We start from the raw sequence: 20,046 nt of genomic DNA, 5'->3' as shown, positions 1-20,046 counted from the left end.
CAGATATTTTCTCTGCTCAAAAGAAAAGATAATCACAAAGATTGGGATATTTTTGCCCTATTAGAATAAATAAAACTGTACTCAACTTTGAAACGTATTCAGCAATTCTCTCTCTTTCTGTCTATATATGTATGTATATATAATTTTATATATATACATATATATAATTATCTGTTACTCAAATGTTTTTGGAAAAAACCAACTTGCAATGCTCCTCTCATGCTAATGAGGAAAACTCAAGACATGATAAATACTAACTATATAGTCGTATGAGATATGGTTCTAGCTTTATGAAATTCACACTTGAGTAAAACATGCATACTACCCTACATGTCAAACACCACGGAGTATGAGGCAATAAAGCCAGAGGTTCCATTACATAACACACATACCACGCCTTCCTCTCTGGTTATTTTCCGAAAGCCCGCCCCACCCCCAAAGTAAGGCCCAAACCCCAGACCCAGACTTTCATAAGGCTACTTGATGATACCCTAACTCCTCCCAGATCCCCTACTTAGCACACTCACCTTCATGGGTGGGGGCTGCTGCCTGAAGGTGGCTGTCTGCCGAGTGTCCTGCTTCCTAGCCACTTGGAGTTGTTGTGCAGCAGCGGCTGCAGCCGCCAGGGACTCAGGAATGGGAGGCTCCTGAGGTTCCGTCTGCCACTCTGCTTTCTGCTTCTCAAAGTAACTTTGGAGATGAGAGACATTAGCTAGATCACTCTGAGAGCAAGGAGAACCGTGCCCCTCTTAAGAATGCCGTGCCATGGAACCGAGAGAATACGGCCATGGCTCAATATAGAAAGTTCCTGTACCCTCCCTTACACAGGATCTTCGACCTGGTTACTGGGCCCATTTTCTGCTGGAAAAGGGTAACCCCCCTGCTGCTTCTTGATTCCGACAGACTCAGGAGACAAATAAATTTGAGATATATGTAGGTGTCTTCCTATACTCAACAGTCCATATTCTTCCGCAGTATTCCTATTAAGCATCCTTGGGCCTCTGCTGACAATACCTCTAGGACTAGGGAGCTCACCACTTGCACCGACAGCCCACACTCTACCTTAAGAAAGTGTGCTGTCTTCTAATGAACTGAACTTGCTCTCTGTACCATTAGTACTTAACCCTGGGTTTTAAGATGAAGTTCCCTTCAACGATTTCTGGTCATGCCTTCTAGACTTTAACTTGGGAAGTGACTGACCACTTAGAGAGTCATATAAAACCTTCTGTTATCAAAATTGCACAAAGAATTTTCAAGTCATCTAGTAATCCTGTCTAATCGTCCCATTTTTCAGTGTGTCAGCCCAGCCCAGAGACCAGAGACGTGCACAATGAGTCAACCACTGATAGGACTGGGACAGGGTTGTGTACAACCTCGCTTTCTGACAAGTGTGTCTGTGTTTATGTGGGGAGGGGTATGTTGTAGGAACATTGGGCAGGCAGCTTACTCCAAGGAGAGTTTTTCCTCCTCTTCACATAGGTCAGGGAGCCTCTGCAGACCCAGAGTCATGCGCAGGGCATCCACATGTTCCTTTAGTGGCTTATACTCATCATGTAGCCTCCGGGTAGACTCTAGCAGCTTGTTTAGGTCATTCTCAGACTGTTTGATAGTGTTTTCCATCTGGAACACAGAGGGGGGCAGGCACAGTGAAGAAATCCAAAATATTCAGCGAGGTTGTACAGTTGAGTCAATAATAACACAGGTTTCAGAGCCAGATCAACCCGTGGTCAAGTCCTTCCACTATATTCTAAGGAACACTTGTCGAACACTTGTCAGTTCCTTCATTTCCTTCATCTGTATAATGGTGATAACAGAAGCACCTTCCTCACAGTCTTTGTGAAGGTCCAACGACCAGACTCATAAAATGTTTTCCAAAGGGCTGGAGAGATGATAGTATGGGGGTAAGGCATTGCATGTGGCCGGATCACTCACACTTCCATCCCTGGCTCCGCATATGGTTCCCTGAGCCCTGCCAGGAGTGAGTCCTGAGCACAGAGCCAGGGATAAACCCTGAGTATTGCTCGGTGTGGTCCCCAACAAAAAAGCAAGCAAACAAAAAGGCTTCCCATATAGGGGTTTACATAGAATAAAGACTCAATAAATGGCAGTTAATCGTCACATATAACAGCTTAGATGTGGAATGGGCCTTGGAGCTCCATATCAGAGAGAGAATTGACACTCAGAGGGGATAAACTTCCTCAGAAAAATACACCTTAGAGACAGAACATAGAAAAAGACTCATTCATGGCTTCTGCCTGCTGGCCTGTGGTCTTTCTCCTAGTTAGTGGTTCTCAAAGTGTGGTCACCATATCAGTAGCATCAGAATCACAAGGGATCTCATTCTCAGGTGTCACCCCAGAAACAAGGAATCAGAATCTCTGGAGTGGAGTACAACGATCTGTATTTTAATAGGCCCTCCGTGTGACTCTTATGCGTGCTCAAGTTTGGCTGAGATCCACTGCCCTAGAATCTCAGTCCCTCAGTGGTTAACAACATTCTGAATCCTCGGCTAGCTGGCAGCAGAACTGTCAACTCCCCACGAGATCCTGGACTCCTGTGATCAGTGATACAAAAGATTCTGAGTACCAAATCCAAGTCCATAACGCATCCACATGTTCTTTCAGATCCTAGATCTGGCACTATCAGGAAGTTAACCTTTACTCAGAAATGAGTTTCCCCCAAACAAAAAATTAACTCTTTCCAATGAAATTCAAAGGTTTTTCTCATTGTTGTAGATTATATGGTTTGGGAAGAGCCTTACAGGTCAGCACTTCTGCCCTCCCTTTTGGTGAAGGAATCACTAATACTGAAGCCCAGGGGAGCGGCCAACAAACACACAAGGGCCCTATCACCTTAGAGCACTTCATTCCCCACGTTCAAAGAGTTTCCAAAGGAGAGTCTCTACGGAGGGATCCCCACATTGGTAAGCAGGCAGAGATGATTTGTTTGGTCTATTTGGAAGCCTTGGAACCCATTAAGCTCAACCCCAGAGTCAGCTGCCTGCCTCTGCTTTTCTCCAAAGTGAACTCTCAATTACCAGACTCCCAGAATGAGAGAGCCAGGGTTGGATCTCAGAACTCCTGGTCTCGTCCACTCTGTCGCCTTCTGATGCCTATTCCCCTAAGATAGTCACACCTCAAGGAAAGGTCACAGTACTCACTACTACCTGTTCCACTAAGGACCCAGAGGTAGGCTTTTAGTCTGTCAGTCACATACCACATTGATGTCAGCATGAATCAGCCGGAGTTCTTCCACATGGGCCATCTTCTCTTGTAGAAGGAGGTCCATCTCCTGCTTGTATTCCTTCAGGTGCCTCTCTTCTGACTCAAGGGCCTCAAACTCAGCCTTCAAACGGGCCTTGATCTTCTCCATCTGCAGTGTCTTGTTCCTGAAATGACCCCCAAAGCAGGAAACAGACCAGCTGAAGAGGGTGGAGAAATGAGAATAGAGTACAGAGGTAGGCCATCTGTCAAAGCTATCTGTCAAAGCTTGTTGTAGTTGTTTGGGGGGGTCACACACAATGATGCTCAGGGGTTACTCCTGGCTTTGCATTCATCACTCCTGGTGGTGCTTGGGGGACCATATGGGATGCCAGGAATCGGACCCAGATCAGCTGCATGGAAGGCAAATGCCCTGCCTGCTGTAACATGGCTCTGGCTCCCCATCAGGCAGCTCTATCAGCCTCCCTCTCTCTACGCAGAGCCATCTCCCAAAGTTAGAGGATTCGTCATTCTAAGATAACAAATTTAATGGGCCTCAAATGGAGACAGTTTTGCTGTTGAATTGATTCAAGAAAGAGTGCTACTGGCATTGTGTGGGCATGGGCCAGAGACTGTGTCTCAATGCACAGGAATGTCCCACACTACACGATGTGGGACAACTTCCACCTTAGATGCCAACTGTAATCTCTTCATCTGGAGGATGTGATGTTAGATGTTAGGTAAAGTAAGTCAGAAGAAGTACAAGTAGTGGATGGTCTCACTTTTCTGTGGCATACAGAGTGACAAGACAAGGGAATGCAAGGTATAACAGGGGGCAGGGACAATACCTAGATTGCCCTTTAGCCTAGATTACAGAAATGAGAAGGACAAGGAAGGAAAGAAATAGAGTAGGGGTGGGGGTAAGAAGAGGCAGACAGGAGATAACAGAGGCAGGGGTGAAGGTCTTCAGGAACACTGGCGGCGTAGAGCCAACAGTACTGAAAGCAAGAGACCCAAACCAGAGCAACCAAACGTTAAAATGCACATGTTGAATAGGCAGGCTGGGGGTGGGAGGGAACGTGAGGGCATTGCCAGAGGGAAGTTGGCACTGACAGTAAGATTGGTGCTTTAACACCGTATGCCTGAATCCCTATTATGAATAACTTTGTAAATACCGGTGTCTTAATTTAATTTAAAAAAAAAGAAAAAGAAGAAGAATGTTTAAAAGGGGGGGAAACTCTCTAGAATAGCATCATCCAGTCAATTTTCCAAAGCGATGAAAATGTCTAGGTCAGTGCTTTTCAATGCAGTAGATGCTAGACAAGTCTAATAAGGTACAGGTTGCCGAGTACTTGAAATGCAAGTAGTGCAACTGAGTAACTGAAATGTGAATTTCATTGCCTTGCACGCAGCCAACATGGCCGACCCGAGTTCGATTCCTCCGCCCCTCTCGGAGAGCCCGGCAAGCTACCGAGAGTATCTCGCCCGCACGGCAGAGCCTGGCAAGCTCCCCGTGACGTATTCGATATGCCAAACACAGTAACAACAGTCTCCAATGGAGACGTTACTGGGCCCGCTCAAGCAAATCGATGATCAACGGGAGGGCCTTTACCTTTACCTTTACCTTTACCTTTACCTTTACCTTTACCTTAACAAAAATTAAAAAGTCACAAGCGGTTAATGGCTCTCATGTTGGACTGTCCAGTTCTACACAGCTCACCCATCGCAGTGTGGAAGAGAAAAGAAAATGCTATTTGTTTCTCTTCCTAGAAAAGCAAACGCTATTTCTGGTGGTTAAATTTCAGTTGCATACCCACACCTTCCACCCCCTACCCCAGCTCAGTAATATTACACCTGAGAATTTTTTTCTAAGGAAATAATTCAAGGAAGCAAAAAGAAGTAAATACATAGGGATGTGCTTTCTGGGCTACACACAAAAATGAGGTATTTGGCAGTCATTAAAAGGTTTAATTATGGGAAGGGAGGCAAGGGGCGAAGGTATAGTACAGGGGTTAAGGTGCTTGCCTTGCAATGCGGCCAACCCGGGTTTGATCCCCGGTACGACATATGGTCTCCTGAGTACTGCAGGAGTGATCCCTGAGCACAGTGCCAGGAGGAAGCCCTGAGCGCCACTGGGTCTGGCAAAAATAAAATAAAATAAAATAAAATAAATGATATGAAAAGAAGTTGAACATGAATCGTGACATGAGAAAAATACTAAACCTGGGGCCAGAGATACATACAGTACAGCAGGTAAGGCGCCTGCTTTACGTAGCCTACGTGGGTTCCATTCCCAGCATCCCATAAGGTCCCCTACAGGTTCGATTACCAGCACCCAGAGCCCTGTGAGGAATGATCCCTGAGTGCAGAGCCAGGGATAAGCCTTGAGTACCACCAGGCTTGAGCTCAGAACAAAACAGATACCACAAAATGCTAATGCCATGATACTCAATGAAAAAGAATATGCAATAGGGATAACAATCTCAAAATACATATGCATGTGATGAAACAATCGCAGGAACTGCCAAATGTACGGTTTGGGGATCAATTAAAAGGAAGCCTGCCTAAGTGAAAATGGCAGGAGGTCCTGCTAGGGCATAACCTTCGGCTCTTGACTCTGTGGTTCTCAGCTCAGGAACCAACTTTCTCATCTGCCCCAGTTTGTTCCAAGCTGCTCCTGCTCCAGACCTGAAGCTCTTAGACTGGCTTCTAACCTCAGCTTGCATCTATCATCAGTCTCTCTTTCCTCAACATGGCCTGTGGATTTTGCCTCAAGAGAGGACTCTCAATGGCACAGAACCACAGACAGACAGCTGGGTGAGATGCTGCAACTAATATTAAATATCTTCCTCCAATATTAAAACATTTCTTTTTCATGTTATTATATTATATTCTTATATTAAATTGAGCTTTACCTTAGAAATGGGTACACAGATGAGTGTTATTATCCCGTTTCTAAAGAAGGAAAATGAGATTCAGGGTAGCAACTTGACCAAGACCACAGAACTAGTAAATGGGATATTAGAATTTGAGCTTAGAGTCCTCAAACACTATTCCGCACTGATTGAGTGGGCATAAAGGCATACCAGGCAAAAGCGTACAAAACATGTCCAGGGAGGTTAGTATACCTGTTCAATTGTCTTGCAGAGTGATGATGCTACTATGCTACTCTGTCTTAATTATGTAGATAACCCTCCTCCCCGTGCCCCATCACAATTCTAGTGCCCTCCCATTCTAGGCAACGTGGAGAGCAATGGAATTTTATTTATCTCTAGCTAATATGCATTAGAAAAAGCTGAAATTCAGACCAACAATATCATCTATATCTACCTATCTTCTATTTCCTATTTGTCTTTATATCGCATTGTGATTTATTGTGATAAATGTATAGTAAATGTGATATATATTGTCTTTTATATTTTATATATCACAGGGCTTAGGTTACTATTTGACTTAGGTTTTCTACTTGTCTTTATATATATCTTTCTTCCAGTCAGTAACTGGTCTTTTCATACACTTAACCAGAACTATGGAAGAACATTAAAAACTTATTTTATTTTATTTTATTTTATTTTGGGCCATACCCTGCAGTGCCCAGGGTTCACTCCTGCCTCTGCACTCAGGGATAACTCCTGGCAGACTTGGGGGACCATAAGGGGTGCTTGGGAATCAAACCCTGATCAAGTTGCAAGCAGGGCACGTGCCCCACCTTCTGTACTATCACTCCAGTCAGCTAAAACTTTTTAAAAAATGAAATGCACTTTATCAAATTTGCGGGTAGGGCGTTCGCCTTACAAGCGGCCAACATGGCCGACCCGAGTTCGATTCCTCCGCCCCTCTCGGAGAGCCCGGCAAGCTACCGAGAGTATTCGATATGCCAGACACAGTAACAACAAAGTCTCCAATGGAGACGTTACTGGGCCCGCTTGAGCAAATCGACCAATAATGTTTTGGTGTCAAGCGTAAGACTCTTCACCAAGCTCCAAGTCATACAGATTTTATCCTGTTTTATATTCTGATAGTTCTATACTTGCATTTACATATGGAAAATTTTCTGAGTTAATTTTTAAGTGGGAAATTTAGGCTGAACTCTTTCTTTCTTTCTTTCTTTCTTTCTTTCTTTCTTTCTTTCTTTCTTTCTTTCTTTCCTTTTGGCTTATGAATAACCAGGTGATTCAACCTAATTTGTTATTCAGGCTGTTTTTCTGTCCTCACTGGATTACGTCTGCACTTCTGTCAATAACGCCAACGGGAGTGGGCTGGGAGCCAGGCACCAGAGAGACAGATCAAGGGTTGAGTACAAGCTCCGCATGGGGCAAGTCTGGGCTTGAAACCTCGTACCACATAGTTCCCCAAACACTAAGGGGTGAGGACGGGGGATGCAAATCACCCCTCCACCCACCTCCAGAACTGGGAATAGCAACCCCTGCACAACTTTATTGGGGGTGGCTTTCCCTACACCCCCAAAATTAGCTGACCATACTTGTGGTGGATCAATTTCTGGTGTTCACTTTCATTCAATTTATTTACGTTTGGGTCCCTTTGTTCTTACTACAATCTTGATTACTACAGCTGAAGAAAAGTGATTCTTCCCACTTCATTTTTCAAGAGTATTTTAGCTATTAAGTTTATTTGCCTTGCTGCATACATTTTAAATAATCTTGTCTATATCTACCAGAATTTTTTCTGGGATTTTGATTGAAATTTCATTAGAAATTTTCATTTCTCTTCTTTAGCCTGTGAATATGAAAAGCAACATTGGGTTGATTTTAAAAAATAACATTCCGACCTTGCATCTGGAACAAAGACCACTTGATCATAGTGCCTGAACCTTTTCACATATGTCTTAATTATATGGGCCTTACCCAACAGTGCTCAGGGCCTACTCTGTCCTCAGGTATCACTCCTGGAGGGGGCTCAGGGATCCGTTTTGGGATCAAACCCAGGTCAGCCACGTGCAAGGCAAGCCCTCTACCCACTTTACCCATATTTGCTGATATTTTTGGTAAAGGATTTTTATGTCTATGTGCATGAAAAAATACTAGTCTGTAGTTTTCTTGAAGTGTCCTCACCAGACAGTGTCCTCGGGGTATTAAGTGTGTCATAAATGTACTTTACGAAGTATTTGCTCCACTTCTACTCTCAAGAGAATTTGTTAAGAATGGGTTTTACGGATGATCAAAGACCCTGATAGTCTGCCTATAGTCCTGCGTTCACTAAGTGGGGGACAGGGTTGAAAAGGGGACCTAGATACCCTGTTAGCAGAATGGTGATACTCTGGTGGTGGTTGTGGTACATGAACATCGCATTCCTGAGACACTAATATTAGTATTTGTATTGCGTTGATTTTGTAAATCACGGTGCCTGGCTATTAAAGGAAGATGAAAAATAAATGGTGTTAAAAATGTTTCTCAACCAATTGGTAGAATTCCCTCCAGTGAAACCATATGACTATAGGGATTCTGGTTTGGGGAGTTGTTAAATTACAATCGCCTAAGTAGCTTCATAGTTATTCAAATTACCTATTTCAATTGGGTGAGTTGTGTTTTCTACAGAACTGGTCCATTTGCCATACCCTGTCCAATTTACACAAATACAGTTGTTCAAATAAGTTCCTTGTTACCTTTCTTAAGTCTATGGGGGCCTATTTCATTCCTGCTCTCAGTAATATTGAATCTTCTCTCTTTTTCCTTTACTGCTATCAGAGGCCTTTTAAAAGATTTAATTTTTCAATAGCTGCTTTTTGTTTCCTTGATGTGTCTATTTTTTTATTAATTTCTGCTCCTATTGTTTCTTGTTTACCCCTACATTAGGTTTATTATTGCTCTTTCTTTTGTAGCTATTGAAGTGGAATCTTAGATTCAAGGTATTCGCTCTGTTCTAATGTGAGCATGTATAGCTATAACATCGCCCCTCTCCCTTGATTTTGCCGCATCCTAAAATGTTGGTGTACTTTCACTTTCACTCAGTTCAATATATTTCTATTGCCCTCAAGAATTCATCTCTGAAACACAAATTATATTAGAAATATGTTATATACAAATCCAAATGTCTGTAGGTTTTTTCATCTTTTTTTTCCAGCTTTCTAATATGATTTTGTTAACGTCAGAGAGTACATTCTGTATTACCATCCTTTTAACTTTCTTGAGGATTATTTTGTATCCCAGGATATGATCGATCCAGTTTTGTATAGGCTACGAGGGTTCTTGAGAAGCATGTATATCCTATTCTGCGAGCGGGCATATTTTATAAGTGTCATTGATGTTGTTAAGGAGTTTTATGTCCATGTTGATTTTCTGTCTAGTTCCTCTGTTAAGTGACAGATAAAGACTCAAACCTTAACTGATAATTTGTCTCTTCCTTCCTTTGCTTCTATAAGGTTTCACTTCACATATTTTGTAGTTCTGTTGTTTCATCTACACTCCTTTAGAATTATTACTTCTTGGTAGATTGACTTGGTTAATTGACTCGGTAGATTGACTTGGTCAATGCACTTTGGTCTACTTTATTTGTTCTGTTTTATTGTTCATTTTAGCATGCCTGTATCCGCTTGATCATCACTTATATAATATGCATTTTTAGAATTATTACATTTTCTTGGTAGGTTTGACTTGCTGGTCATAATGCAATATGATTCCCTGATTTTCTTTCTTCTGGATTCTACTTTATCCGAGTACAGTATTTCTGTTCCTGCTCGATCATTGTTTTGCCTATTTCGTTTCCTTATTTTAAGTGTATGTCATTGTTTCCTGTTCAATTATCAACATATTGAAAAGGAGTGTTACACTGTCTATAAATTAGTTCATGTAAGTAATTATGGAGAGGTAGCAGGAGGGTGGGACTAGAGGGAGAGCGACTTTTATGGGCTGAGTTACAGTTCATCAAATGGGAGGAGAGGAAAGGGAAGTAGAAGAGTGAGAGGAGGGAAGGGGAGGAGAAAGGAGGGAGGAGGGGAGGGAAGGGAAGGAGACAGGAGGAGAGAGGAGAGGATTATTCCGTGCTCTTATTATGGGGAAAGTGTAACATGCAAAGTTACCTGTATCAGACTTTGTTGAGATTTCTCACTGGAAGAATAGTGTTATTAAAGGGGCTAGAGAGTTAGCACAGTGAGTGCGACACTTGCCTTGCATGCCCCGTTTGATCCCAGACATCCCATTATTCACCAAGGCTGCTAGGAGTGATTTCTGAGAGAAAAACCACTAGGAACCTCTTAGCACCTTTGGATTTGGCCTCCAAACAAACAAACAAACAAACAAACAAAGATGATGGGGTATGGTGCCGCCAGCAGGTCAATCTGCACCTGTGAGGCGAGTGTATCCACAGCCTGATAGTGCCTTCAGACTTCGAGATAAACCAACATTGCTGCTGTGCCTTTGACCAGACCCCAACAACTTGGGGCCAAGTTTACCAAGAAAGTAAATGGCCAAAAGTTAGGTGGGAGACACACCCACAAACCACCTCCGGCTCAGCTATATAATTGGAGGCAAGGCCTCTCTGGTTCCTGATCAAACTGCTTAATGGCCATGACCCCAGAGATGCAGAAACAAATCTCAGAACCCAGTGGCTTTTGGCAGGAATGCGTCCGGTCCCCGCAGTAGGTTGCTGGCGCCAGGCAACCCCAGGGAGGAAAGGGTACTGTCCCTCTCCCTGTTCCCTTTTGGCGGGTCAGTGGCCACCATCCTCCAGAGGCCACTGGACAGTCAGGTTTGGGCCCGCAGTGACGAGACATGTGGTGTCTCACGGGATGAGGGTGGAGCCGGCCCTTTCCTCCCTGCCCCAACAAGAAGCCGGGTCACCGCCCACGAACGGCCTCTCTCGCTCCTGATCAAGCTGCTTAACGGCCATGATCCCAGAGACTCAGGAACAAATCTTGGAACCCAGCAGGTTCTGGCAGAAATCCCTCCAGATTCACCTGTTAAAATTTCGGAATTCCAAAATCGCACAGCCACTACTGCAGCCGCGAAACATCATATGTTATTAATAACCAGCCATAGAAAACAAATTGTCTATGGTTGCCTTTTCAGCAGACCTGAGTGTTGGGGTAAAATCCCAAATAATAATGGTGGGCCTGGGGTCGAAATGTTGAATGAAATCAAAGTACAGAGCGAGTAATGTGGAAATCATCTGCCCCACAGGTAGGGGGAGAGTGTGGGATGGGTGGTAGACAGGGGTTTTTGCTGGTGGAAAATGGGCCCTGGTGAAGGGGTGGGGGTTTCATCATTGTAAGACTGAGACTTAAACCCAAAAGATTTGTAACTGCTTTCACGGTGATTCAATAAAATAAATTTATGAAAAAGAAAAAAAAGTAAGGCGGAGTTCATGCCCAATTCTATCAGCCTAATAAATGGCTGAATAAATAGCAATACTCCTACATTTAAAAAGACAAAACAAAAAAAAAAAACAAAGATGTTATGAGACAGCAAAGTGCCATGTTCATGTTAATTAATAAACGGCCAGAAAAAGTTTACGATGAAAAATCATTGTAATATAGTGGTATTGGTGTTTCCTGTTAGTGAATGTGCTGTAATTTTATATATCAAAACTATAAATTCTATCACTCTTGCAGCCATGGCATCTAAACAACAATGAAAACATTTAATTTTCATTCAAAGATGATAGAGAAATTTAGACTTTTTCAGACAAAAATGCCTCTGTACAGGAAAAGTTTAATGAAGTTGTTTTATTTTTACTTAATAATAAACAAAAGACTCATTGTATTTACTGGTTTGGGGCATATCGAATACGCCACGGATAGCTTGCCAGGCTCTGCCGTGCAGGCAGAACACTCTCGGTAGCTTGTCAGGCTCTCCAAGAGGGATAGAGATTTTAGGGCAGGCTCTAATTGTCCTTTCAGGTGTTCCCATGGTTCAAACCATACTTGAACCCCATCAAATATGGTGCGGTATTCTTGTATTAAGTGTTTTATGAAGTGTCGCGTGGCCGCTTTGCCATTTTAAATACAATGAGTCTCAGTCCCCTGACCCTGAAAGAGCCACCAATACGGCAGCATTAAGAAGGATGAGGAAGGAGAGGCTGATAAAATCTCAGGGCCAAACTAGGCTGCCAAAACGAAGAAGGACAAAAATGACTGTCTGTATTTTCGATGCTCGTACACTGGCATCGGGCACATCCATCGAGGACCTGATGGTGCAAGGGCGAAAGATCAAGTACAACATCTTTGGTCTGACCAAGACGAGAAGGCATCAATCACATCACGCCGTTTTGGACACTGGAGAAGAACTGTTCCTCGGAACATGCGACAAAAGAAGCTACAGTGGTGTCGGTGTCCTTGTCAACATGAACTTGGCCATAAACATTGATTCATTCGAATCGCTAACAACCCGAATCGGATGATTACACTTGAATAGATGTGGCTCACTGCAGGCAGTTTCTATCTTCGTTGTCTATGCACCAACATCCAATTGTGATGACGGGGAAATTGAGAAGTTCTACATGGAACTGGAGAAGTTCTATAATGAAGGCCACACCATCTACAAGATCATTGTCGGTGATTTTAATGCCAAGATAGGACCAAGAAGATCAGCCGCATCAGGACCCATGGCCTAGAATGGAACGAACAGGGTGAGAGACTGAGTTCATCATGTCCACCAAGACCATCCATGGTAACTCACAATTCTAGAAGGCAGAATCTAAACGTTGGACTTGGGAGTCTCCCAGTGAACGGTTCCATGATGAAACTGACCACATCATATTCAATCGAGGTTTTGCCTGACCGATGTCGCTGTTATCCCAAAATTCCAAACGGGATCGGACCACCGTCTCCATCGTCCAAAATTCTACTTCACAGCGGGGAGAAAGGGCTGCAAAGTTTAAGAAGAGAACTCCCAGAACGACCACCAACTGGGAGCTCTTTGGCACTATTTTGGCAACATGGGAATATGCCATCATTGACAACATTGAGGAAGAATACGATCGAATGGTGCAGCACCTCCATGATTATGCGAAGAACACCGAGAGAGAGAGAGAGATAGCCAAAAAAAGATGCCTGTCTTTGAAAACTCTCTAGATCATTTGCCAACGTGGCTTGGCGCAAGCCTCAGGCAACCGCAAGCAAAGGTTCGAGCTCATAAAGCAGTGCAGAGAAGCGATAAAGGAAGACCTCAAAGGGAGAAGAGCAGCAGTGCTGGCAGATGCAGCAGAAGCTGGGAAAATCATTCGCAATGCCCGCCTCTCCTTCGCCAACTACAAGACCAAGATGACTGCCCTTCGACGTCCTGATGGATCTATCACATCTTCCAGAAAGGCAATGGAGAAGATTATCCATGACTTCTACTGAGATCTCTTCGATAGCCACGTCCACCTGCTCTTGTACCAAATTCTGCAGGATGGATATGTCGTTCCCAACGCTCTCCCTTCCGAAATCTGACACGCCATTTCATTTGTAAAGAAGCAGAAAGCACGCGGCCCAGACATGGTCAGACCTGAAACCCAAAGAACCTGTCCTCAGTACTCATCAATACACTGGCTCAGCTGTTCGCACGCTACCTGTCTGAATGCAAGGTTCCACCCCACTGGAAAACCAGCAGGAATGCACTACTGTTCAAGAAGGGAGACATCCACGACATTGGCAACTATCGCCCGATCTGCCTGTTGTCTGTCGTCTACAAGCTGTTCACTCGAGTTCTCCTGAATAGGATTGGCAGAACACTAGATGAAGGACAACCATGCGAGCAAGCCGGTTTTCGAAAAGGATTCAGCACAATCGACCATATCCACACGATAACTAAGCTCATTGACGTTTCTCGGGAGTTCAAGATGCCCCTCTGTTTAATGTTAATTGATTTAGAGAAGTCCTTTGATTCTGTTGAGACTGAAGTGATCATCAAAGCCCTAGCCAATCAGGGCATACAAACTCAATACATCAGGATCCTCCATGAGCTGTATTATGGATTCACTGCCAGAATCTCACCATTCTACAAAGACATGATCATCCATGTCAAGAGAGGGGTTCGGCAGGGTGATACCATTTCACCGAAACTCTCCAGTGTCACCCTCGAGAACTTCATGCGACAGCTGGAATGGGAAGGGATGGGAGTGAAGATAGACGGCCGGCAACGACAGCACCTCTGCTTCGCTGATGACATCGTTCTAATAACTCCAAACATCAGCCAAGTGGCACAAATGCTGGCCGACTTTGACCATGAGTGTGAAAAGTTTGGACTACAGCTGAATCTCACAAAGACAATGATTATGGGAAATGGTCTCATCCCTGACGTTCCAGTCACTCTCAACGGAACGAACATCTCCGAATGCAACAGTTATGTGTACTTAGGTCGAGAAATCAACATGACGAATGACCTGGCACCTGAGTTGCACAGAAGGTAGAGAACGGCTTGGAACGCTTTCAAGAGCATTGAAAAAATAGCTAAGTGAATGACGTACCTCCGGCTCTGAGCACATCTCTTCGATTCCACTGTTCTTCCCGCATTAACATATGCCTCAGAGTCCTGGGCCCTACGAAAACAGGATGAGAATGCTATTCGTGTCTCCCAACGCGGAATCGAAAGAGCTATGCTGGAATATCATGCTTCACTCAAATGAGAAAAAGAATCAAGAGTTCCGACCTCTGTCAATAGTCAAGAATCAGGGACGCTGTCTCATTTGCCGAGGAGTCAAAAATCAGATGGACTGGACACGAAATGAGATTTGGAGACGGCTCCTGGACTAGAGCCATTACCGACTGGATTCCACAGGATGTCAAAAGATCACGTGGCCACCCACCTATGAGATGGTCATACTTCTTCGTCAAGACCCTGAATGACCGGTTTGAGGCTGTTCGTGTTTCTAGACTGAGCAGACGCCATTGGGCTACACTAGAACGCGAAAGGGACAAATGGAGACGTTACTGGTGCCCGCTCGAGCAAATTGATGAGTAACGCGATGTCAAGTGATCAAGTGATCAATAAACAAAGAGAAAACCCTTTAACATGTAACAAATATTAAACATTCAAAACCATCCATATACTGCAGTGTTATGAAAGAACATCAAAACATAAAAGGGAATAATAATAGGACAAATCCTGCATAGTATGACCTAGAACTATAATACAGAGGTTGGGTTGTTTGCCATTCTCGCGGATGACATGCCATTTATCTCAGGCATTCCATACTCTTCCCCCAAGCTTGATAAGAGTCATTCTTCAGTGCATAGCCAGGAATAAGCCTGAGCACCTCCAGGTTTGCCCTCCCTCTTCCTCCAAAGAATGAGAACTGAAAATAAATCTGTAAAATAGAATGGGCAGGTGTGGTCGAATGCAAACCTTTTTTCAAAATGTAACCAGAATCTGGAATACAAATGCTTTGAAGGAAAGTTGTATAACTGTAGACACTGAGCAGGAGGAATCATTTGAAAAAAATGTAAACTGAACATATGAAAAAAATAAATTACCGAAGCACCAAACTACCAGAAAAAAATGACATAATGGCAGTAACTATGTCACATACATCAATAACCATCCTAAATCCAAATGCTCTCAACTTACAAAAAGAGAAAGAATTGGATAGATGTATGGATACATGGATATATGGATGGATGAATGGATTAAAACAATAGTCCATTTATACTAGGCATAGAAGAGTCTCCCATAAGATATTAAGATAAATGCAGGATCATAGTTAATGGAGCAAGGAAAAGCCCATAATACAGAGAAAAGTGCAGGAATTGCTTATCTTATTCCTATCTAACAAAATAACTTTCAGTCAAAAAAATAAAAAACAAAATAAAGAAAGGTAACTGCACATAAACATAAATTTATTATATAGTCTGTATAATAAATATATTATACCACATAGGGATTAATCCATTGAAAGTATATGATGATTATCAATATTTATGCAACCAACACAAGTGAACCCAAATATTTCTTAAGAAATATATTGACAGTTCTGTAGAAAATATAGACTATAATCCTCACCCAAGGGTTGGGAAGATAGGTCAAGTTGTTGAGCCCATTCTTAGTATTGCAACATCCTGAGTTAGACCCTTAGCACCATATGGTCCCCAGCACTAAGAAGAGATCCTTGACAGAAAACAAAATTGTTTATACCTATGTGATGAACTTACAGTCTTCAGATCATTAGAAAATCGAAATCTGTAATTTTTACACTAAGAATGTAAACCTCATTTGGCAGACATGAACGAACACACATAATTATAGCCGAATACTACACTGTGTACTGAATACACAGATTCTGCTTTTTAGGCTACAGGTGGTGTAAATCAGGGCTTACCCCACCTCTGCACTCAGGAATCACTCCTTTCTATATCATGCCAGGACAAGAACTTGGATCTGTCTGCCACATGCAATCTCCAGTCCTACAATATTTATTTATTTATTTATTTATTTATTTATTTATTTATTTATTTCATTGAGAACCTCAACAGTGAGCTCTTTGATTCCTTGCTTACACTTCCTTGCCACTTTTCACTTGTCCACTTTTCTAGTGATAAACTCCCAGTTTTCATCCAGACTACCCTTCTATAAAAATCACATCAGCGGATGTACTTTTACTTGCCTGAGCAACTTTGAGGGAAATTACCTTAAGAGTGGATATTCTGTGTACATATGAGGTATATTCTTAACTAATTTATTCAGTACAATGTATTCTGGAGGATGGCCTCATCATTTCAAACTCCTACTTGTGTCACTGTTCACTCATATATCTGTATTCATGCTTAGAAATAAGTGTAACATAGAATTTACGGGGTTCCACCAAACGGGAGACTGTAAGGTCTCAGTGATGTTTTTATTTATCAAACAACATCTGTCTAATCTTATCTATGAGCTATGTACAAGGACCATAAAAATCTAATTAAGACCTTTACCCTATTATTGGGCTGGAGCGATAACACAGCACGTAGAGCATTTGCCTTGCAAGCAGCCAACATGGCCAACCCGAGTTCAATTCCTCCACCCCTCTCGAAGAGCCCAGCAAGCTACCGAGAGTATTTCACCCACATGGCAAAGCCTGGCAAGTTACCCGTGACATATTCGATATGCCAAACACAGTAACAATTGTCACAATGGAGACTTTTTGGGCTCACTCGAGCAAATTGATGAACAACGGGAGGACAGTGACAGTGACAGTGACCCTATTATTGCTCTTCTGCCCTCACTCACCACAAATCTGATTTTTGGGATATGCTAATGAGAATTTTGTCTGAAGACAATATTAGACAACTGTAGTTATGTAAAATATAGAAAAGCTGAATGATGAAAGGGTATGTGAATCACATATAACAATTGGTTCCAGAGACTTGCTGATCAATGTGAGTAGGACGTAAATAAATTGAAGTTTCAGTTTAGAAATAACCTTGGAATGTATAATTTTTAAAATACATAATTTTTTGCAAGGTACTGCTTTAATGTCTACAGAATTTCTGTCAAGAACTCAAGTAAACCTTCTTTGAAAATTTTTGTCACTGGAGCGATCTCTCCACTTCTCTAGACATCTATATTCCATTTATTGGAAATTGCAACAGTTTTCAAACCCCAGGGTGACACAGAACACCAACGCTACCTTTACCACAAAACTCATTATTCCTTTCTTTCCATATTAAAAGGATCTTTGATTTTAATCTGGGTGTGTGATGTCTGAAATAAACTTAAATGTCTCTTTGTAGCTATGTGTGGCCATGAAACCACTTTCTGGATTTAAAAAATTTTGCTTTTATTGAATCACCATGAGATAGCCTATTAAAACGCTGTTCATGAATGGGTTTCAGTCATACAGTATTCCAACACCCAGCCCTCTATCAATGTACATTTTCCAGTATCATTGTTACCAATTTCCTTCTTCTCTAACTACACCCCAGCCTGCCTCTTTGACAGTATAACAGGCACCTGTCTCTACCTTTCCCTTTCCCTCTCCCTCTCTCTGTCATTATCTCTCTCCCTACCCCCCACTTTTGGACATTGTGGTTTGCAATACAGTTACTGAAAGGTATATATATATATATATATATATATATATATATATATATATATATATATATCCACTTTCAATACTTAGTTCTTATGCCGTGTAATCCATTCCAACTTTTATTGTCATACTGGTCCCTTCTCTGTCTTACCTAACCTCCACCCCACACACACTTGTTGTCATTGACCAGTCCTTCTGGCCACTGTTTTCCTTGACCTTGGATACTAGTCTCATACTATTTTTTATATACCACAAATGAATGCAGTCATTCTATTCCTCTCCCTCTGTGTCTGACTAATTTTTCTCAGCATGACACAAAAACTAGAAATTGAGTTCCCATTTGACCCAGCAATACCACTACTGGGAATATATCTTGGGGAATCAAAAACACACAGCAGAAACACCATCTGTACTTCTATGTTCATTGCAACACTATTCAAAATAGCCAGAATCTGTAGATAACCTGAGTGCCTGTGAACAGATGACTGGATAAAGAAAATATATATCCACACACTAGAATACTACACAGCTTTAGTAACAATGAAGTCATGACATTTGACTATAAATGTATGGCTATGGAGAGTAACTTTCTGGTTTTTAAGTGAAAACATGAAGATGTGCCCAGGCCATGGTTCTCAATGAATGAAGTATGCCCTTCCCCCTTCTATTTTTACCATTGTATGTAGTTAATATCGATCCATATAGATCAGAACAGCACCCTTTTGTACATAGTGAAGCCTTAAGATAAAATTTTCCTGAATCCATAAAAGGGCTCAATCACATAAACCTTTAATAGTTGATTCCCAGACTAATGTTGTGAGAGAGAAATGAACTGTAATGTGTTAATCATTGATAATTTGGAGCTATGAACTGGTCAGGCCTAGTTCTAGCCAATATCCTGGTTAGTTTGTTATTGTACTTAATGGAATATAAAATTGTGTAGAACATAAAATAAACATTATTTTGTGTTCTGTTGAGGAACAAATGGTACTAATCATGATAAATTATCTTTTATGTATAATTTAAATGCTGAAAGAATTCTTTAAGACTTAATGTACTGTTCTGAACATAATTATGCAATTTGCAGCAACATGGATGGAACTAAGCATATACTGTTTGAAGTCAGTCAGAAAAGTATGGGACAGATACAGAATGATCTCTCTCATATGTGTAACTTAAAGATAAACAGAGATAATGCAAGAACTTATCTACACAATGAAGGTGAGTTACATGAGGGGTGTTGGGTCCTTGGGGAGGGAGATGGGTCTGCTGGTGATGAATGTAGTATTGGAATAATTAATAACAGTATTGTAAACTATAAAATCTCAATATTTAAAAAATACATTATTCTGAGATTTTTCTGTATAATAAAATTTTACACAACAAATTCTCTTATCAAGGGGCAACCATAATGAAATCTTTTTGATAATATTTTATTTTATTTCACTTTTTTATTTGGAACAGGTCCATCGACGAAAAACACAGGATACCTTGGCTCCCAACCACTGGTTCTCTAAAGAGTAGTCCTTTGGATAAATGCAAGTGCTTTCAGATTCTGCTACTGAGGTGGCAGAACATCTGGTCAACTTTAGAGGTGCTCCTGGTCCTTCAACACAACTACTGGGGGACTCTGAAGTGCCAAGAATTGAACCCGTTTGTGTACCCTAACCACTGTATTATCTCCCAGGACCGTTGAGGATTTTTCTCCTAAACATTTTGTCTTTATTTTTTCATATTATTTTTCAAAACTTTATTTTATTCGCCATGATAAATAATACTTTTATTTTTTTAATAATACTTTTAATGATAATGCGAACAACATTCCAACACCACATCCTCCACTGCAGTTTCTGCTTCCATCACTGTTAGGTTTTAAGGATTTTTTTGTAAGCATTTTCAGCGG

General features: G+C 41.9%; 1 protein-coding gene across 3 annotated transcripts in view; it reads right to left on the bottom strand.

Moving 5' to 3' along the window:
• Positions 1–20,046, bottom strand: part of ZC4H2 (zinc finger C4H2-type containing) — a 50,571-nt gene that overhangs the window by 9,834 nt on the left and 20,691 nt on the right. Inside the window, exons 2-4 of one of the 3 annotated variants that reach the window (XM_056130065.1) lie at positions 3,217–3,388; positions 1,448–1,620; positions 528–690 (exon numbers count right to left, since the gene is read on the bottom strand). In XM_056130065.1, the coding sequence (XP_055986040.1) occupies positions 528–690; positions 1,448–1,620; positions 3,217–3,388 (508 nt within the window). Of the gene's footprint in view, positions 1–527; positions 691–1,447; positions 1,621–3,216; positions 3,422–20,046 lie in introns of all 3 variants that reach the window. The other 2 variants (XM_056130064.1, XM_056130066.1) reach the window with 2 other exon arrangements.

This window comes from Sorex fumeus, unplaced genomic scaffold (genome assembly GCF_029834395.1).
Source record: "Sorex fumeus unplaced genomic scaffold, SorFum_2.1 ptg000073l, whole genome shotgun sequence".
Taxonomy (NCBI): Eukaryota; Metazoa; Chordata; class Mammalia; order Eulipotyphla; family Soricidae; genus Sorex; species Sorex fumeus.
This window is presented reverse-complemented; position numbering and strand designations above follow the sequence as displayed.